The sequence below is a fragment of the Semicossyphus pulcher genome, unplaced genomic scaffold (genome assembly GCF_022749685.1).
Source record: "Semicossyphus pulcher isolate SPU_LCO1_2020_fin unplaced genomic scaffold, fSemPul1.0.p SCAF_2, whole genome shotgun sequence".
Taxonomy (NCBI): Eukaryota; Metazoa; Chordata; class Actinopteri; order Labriformes; family Labridae; genus Semicossyphus; species Semicossyphus pulcher.
Genome location: NW_027211693.1, coordinates 8,607,313 through 8,612,894, shown reverse-complemented (window position 1 = coordinate 8,612,894; position 5,582 = coordinate 8,607,313). Strand labels below are relative to the sequence as shown.

General features: G+C 41.1%; 1 protein-coding gene across 1 annotated transcript; it reads left to right on the top strand.

Moving 5' to 3' along the window:
* Window positions 1–1,062: 1,062 nt before the first annotated feature.
* On the top strand, window positions 1,063–2,446 carry LOC138598780 (fibroblast growth factor-binding protein 1-like). The gene is made up of 2 exons (XM_069670633.1): window positions 1,063–1,116; window positions 1,795–2,446. The coding sequence occupies exon 2, from the start codon at window positions 1,814–1,816 to the stop codon at window positions 2,444–2,446; it is 633 nt and encodes a 210-aa protein (XP_069526734.1). The 5' UTR covers window positions 1,063–1,116; window positions 1,795–1,813.
* Window positions 2,447–5,582: the final 3,136 nt, after the last annotated feature.

Genomic DNA, 5,582 nt, shown 5'->3' with positions numbered 1-5,582 from the left:
TGAAAATGATTGTATTAAATAAATGAACATTATTCTCAACTATTCTGTGTTGATCAGCTTGTTTTTATGTTCCTATCAGATCAAAAACAACTCAAGTAATTCGAGTGTAATGATGTTTAATTTCAAATGAGCTGAAACATTGAAAACCACAGTTGGCCTTTAGGGGTCAGTGTTGCTTAAGTTTAACACACCACCCACTTGAGTCTGATTTTCTCCTGCAGGGAGATCTGGCTCCTTTCAAGATATTTCAAGTCATTTTCTCTTTGGCAAACTGTACTGACAGATGGTACAGTTAATGTTTTTGAATCACTCAGACGCGTCGCTTTGACATAAATGCCTCACAATTGAAGTTATCGTAAAGCATGTGGGGCTTTTTCAAGCAGCCAACACAATCTGTCCAAACAGATTATTTCTAGCTCGGATATCTCAGCATGCATCTGTCAAATGTTTACAAGTTTATACAAAGTCCTTTGCTTTATTTAAATCAAGAAGAAGGTGTCACAGTGCATGACACTGAGGTTTGTGGAATATTTCATTTGATACAAGAATCATTTCAGTAATTTGATTGTGATTTCCCCCCATTGCTTGTGACTTGTTTTAGATAAAGCTTGTCTTTGCCAGCTTTTGTGTCGACCCTCTGGGAGCAGGCATCACCCTCCAGGTGCCTGGGGGGCGGAGTCAGGTCATCAAGACATTTGGCTCACCTGGCCTTGCAACTACTCTCCCCTGGCTTCCACCCTGTTTGGTCTTGTTGTCTTTAGTTTGTCTTAATGTTAAGTTTTTCTTTTAGTTATGTAAAATAAAGCCTTGAGCCGGGCTGTGACACTTAAATGAAATAATGATAAATGTTTTCACAAGCAGTTATTTGAATTTAAACACGTCTCAAAGGCTGCCCTGGCTAACAATTAGCTGACTAGTATGAACTCGACAAACTTTGTAAGCCCTCGAAACATGCAGTGTGTGTGCATATGTGTGTATGTGTATGAGAGAGAGAGAGAGAGAGAGAGAGAGAGAGGGAGGTCCGATTCTGCAGCAGCAAACCACAGCTGCAGGTAAATCTGACTCTCAGCTGTCAGGTGTCAGGACCTTACACCGAAGTTACTCTGAAAACTGCAGGTAAGGTAACACCTCGCTGTTACATCTTCTGCTTTGGTATTAGCTCCGTATTAATGTGTGTGGTTTTTCTTACTTTAATACCTTTGTAATGTTTCTTTAATATCCTCATACACTGAAAGCTCTTACACTAATCTAATGCAATGCCTCCTTGTTTCCTGTTTCCCTTTTATGCTTCTAAGCATTATGTGTGCCTGCATGCACAGATGTTGTGCCGTAGTTTTACTTTGTATGCTATCAACAAAGACATGTTCTTTCTTTGTTCTGATTGTTTCATCCTCGCCTCTTTTAAATAAAGGATTAAAACATTGTTTGCCGCCGCTTTTGTTAAACCTTTTTTTGTTTAACTGTAACTTTTAATTCCTCAGTTTGCTCTGATTGATCTCTTTCAGCTTATTTTCTGTCATGTGTTTTGTTCATTTCTTTTAAAACCCAGTTTATACGTGACTTTCAGTTCCGCCTTGTGTCTTATTCATAACTTTTCTTAATGCCTTTTCTGTCTTATGTAAAGCACTCCAAATTGCCTTAAAAATGTCAGTCTTAAGCCTTGAGTTCGCCCTCTGTTTCTGCAGGTTCCCTCTCAAATGTAGGTCTAATAAGGGATTACAAAGAGTCTTTATAAGAAGGGAAATGAAAGGGATTTGAGGTCAGATATCTAAATCTGCATTTATCCTCTTACAGGGTGTTTTCTGCTGGTTTCATGGCTCTCCTCACAAATGTCGCCCTCCTGCTGCTCCTGGCTTGTTTCTCCCATCAGCTGATGTTGAGCAGCTGTCACAAGAGTAAAGAACGGAGGGGGAAAGGGGTGGACAGAGGACAGAACAGGGACAGGACAGGGCTGAAGGTGGGCCGTCAACCTAAATCTGTCTCCACACAGCCCTTTAAAGGCAAAGTGGTCACTAAGGACAAGTCGGAGTGCACCTGGGCAGCAACAGGAGAGGACGTCTTCATCCTCGGTGTCTCCTGCAAGAAAGGAGGAAGAAGCTTCAGCTGTGAGTATGTCTCCAAGCCGACTGTTTGTCCCCGGTACGCCTCCGACGTCAAACTCTACTGGAAGCAAATCAGCCGGGCTCTGAAGAAGCAGAAGAGTTTGTGCCAGGACAGCAGTGCGTTGGTCAGGGCGGGGATGTGCAGAAGAGCTGACAGGGAAGCTCATTTCAGACTCCGAAACACACAGAGGAAGACTGATCCGCCTTCCTCCCCGCAGCCTGCACACAGAGCTGTCAAATCCTGTCAGTCTGAAAACATGAAGCTGGCAGAGGAGTACTGCAAGAAGTCCTGGTCGAGTGTGTGCACCTTCTTTTTCACCATGGTGCAGGATTATGACTGCTGAGAGAGAAAGTCAAAGTGAAGAACTGGAATAAAGTCATCTCTCTGCAGTCACATCCATACTTTTTATTTCTTTGTTAATGCTTGCTGCTTTGGCCAAAAGTAGTTTTAGTAGATTTGATGTAGTTTGCACAGCTTTGCATTGTTAACAGTGGTTCTACTTCTTAATAAATACCCTATTTATCCATTATTTTATGTTGCTCTATGTTTTGTCCATTTTTAGAGCCATTTTGATTGTTCTCTCTTGTGAACACATACAAAATGTAAGCACAGGTAGCCTGGACCCTCTCCATTTGCATGAAATTCATCATGTTATTCCATTGTAAGTAGGGATGCATGATATCCAGCCAACGTGCTGATAGTTTCCTTCTCTTTTCGCCAATATATGCACATGTTTTTCAACATGAATGGAGAGACCATCACCGTTAAACAAGCTCACTTTGTCGTGTCATTTCAAAAACCATTTCATTCATATCAAATCTGTTTCTCACTTCTCTAACAGCGTGTGTGCACATCAAGCTGAAGGTATTTTTATGGGAGATTAGCAGTTACAGCATGTTGGGTATTGACACAGTAATTTAACCAGAGGCAGTGTGATTTTTAGAGGCCTTGCTCTGCATATTTTGGCACTGACAGGCGTCTGAATCCACAAGCTCAGTGTGAAAACGTTAAAACATGACATGCTCAACCTGTGAAATCAAAGTCAAAGTGCAGCAGGGTCCTGTTACGCATCAGTTTAAACTAACAGCACAAATATTTGGCAGGTTAAACTGAAGCATGTTTCTCTTTTGTAACAGGATCATCAGACCTTTACACTTGAATCATGAATCATGCATTAAAACTTGACCTAAAACGTGGCTGAAACTGAACAAAGCTGCACTTTTTCCTCTAAAGTTCAACTTAATTTAGGTCTCGTATGACTTTCCATCTGCAGTAGTCTAGTATAGCTAGGTATAGTTGCAAATAGTTAATGAGTTAAGTCTACAAATGTTCAGCGACGGAGGCAGTATTCAATTAAAAATATCAATAAACCAGCGACAAAATGTATGTAAGTTTCAAAATTAAAAGTACACTGTAGAAGGCTCCTTAAATAATAATGTTCATGTATTATTGGATCATTGTTTTTGATTTATTATTATCTAAGTCATATGTTTATGTTGTTGGTTAATGTTGATGAGATGACTGTAACTACCTCCTACACTTTTGGTAGAATAATTTCTAATAGTGGGTCATATTAATAACGGACCGTTTTGGTAGTAACGTCTTGATTTGAGCAGTAACTATAGCTCTTAAATAAACATAGTGAATGTTATAAAGTACAAAAATAAAGTAGCATAAAAGGGAAATGCTAAAGTACCTCAAAGTTTCATCAATCATAAATATTGTGTTTTACATTTGATTGCCTCAAAGTTTTATGATATCCTCCACACGAGGAATTTGAACATGTGAAACACCTTTGTTACACCTGTGGTGTGACCGCCAAAGCATCCCCATCCACACCCACACATCCCCCCTCGTGAACCACACATTTCAGACTGAACAACTGGACCAATATTTTGGACCAGTTGAAGAGGAGATTGAAGATGAGCCAGAGACAGAAATGGAAGACAACATCGATGGATTTTGCAATTCAGGGTTAATTCTATTACATCACCTGTTGTAAATATTAAGTGGTAAATTAAATGGAGCGACGCCTGCGAGTCAGTTCAGGCAGGCAACACAAGCTGCACTGATTTCACATGTGACATGCGTCATTCTCCACAATCACCTGACAAACCCAAAGTGGCGTCTTTTTAAGCAGCAAGATCTCCGCTCTCTCCCTCTGCTCTGTCGCTGCCATCGCTGCCCTGCAACAGTACTGCGCTCATACTTTCAGCCCCACCACCACCCCAGCACCCACCTGCAGACTCCAGCTCGGAGGGTTTAAGATATTATCTCTTCACTCCTCACATTTCTGCATGTGAAATAATTCTGTGAGGAGTGATGAGGTCAGAGCCGAGACGCCACTCACAAGCTATGTTCTGCTGCTGCGATGCACGTTTCAAAGTATCACAACGTGAGATGTCTGACTGAACTGCACTTATATAGAACTTTTCTAGTCTAGGCTTCTATGCAAAGTGCCCATCTCCAATCAGGAACTACATTCACATACTGATGGTTATGCCTTTGGGAGCAATTTGGGGTGTATTTCCCTTTGCATGTGACTGTAGCAGGGATTGAACCGCAAATGTTCGGATTGAGAGACAACCGATTTTACCACTGAGCCACAGTTTATCTTCTTGACATGTCAAATAATCAATTTACAGACTGTGTGTGACCTGAGCGTTCAATTTTCAAATACTAGAAAATTGGAGGAAAAAAATATGATTCAAAAAGACTTGGGGAAAGGTTGGTTCCCATAACAGTCACGTTCTATAAACATCGAGGTTCATAAAACTTTAAACAATTTTAGGTGCTTTCTATCCTTACATAAGTGAAAACTTTGTCTCTTCACTTCCTGCTGAAAACAGCTTTTTAAAGCCTATTTCTATCTTTTTAATGTACGTTTGCTGTTTGTCTTCTTCCTGAGGTCAACAGGACAAATAGTTGGCGATGTGATGTGATATCATGTTGAGATCTGGCTAAATCATTAGAGCAAACAGCGAGCGTCAGTGCACACGTTCAGCACTCATACAGAGACCTTTATGTAAGAAGTTTCTCCGTCCACAGCGGCTCCACAGACCGAGCGGAGCAGCCTCAGGCCTCGCTGTGATTTCAGAAAGAGGAACGACTCATTTTCCTTGATGACTTCAGCTTCATCTCCTGCTGTAACATAATGTATTACCACAGCTGAAATCCATCAAGTTCAGAGTCTCAGCAGGTTGCATTCTGGGCCTTGTAGGAAATCCTTTAATGGCAGACGAGACGGACTGAAGTTATGCGGCTGCGAGAAAAAGTAAATTAGAGGGCAGGCACAAAAGAGCGGCAGGAATGCTGTGAATATAGAAGTACATTTAGGGAGGAGTTTTCCTTCAAGCAAGATTTTTAAACGGCAGCTGCTGAAAACACGAGACTTGTGACATGTGAAGCAATCATACCTTAAAGAGAACACAGTAAAAAACACATCCCATAAAGACATAAAAATGGCGGAAAAGCACCTG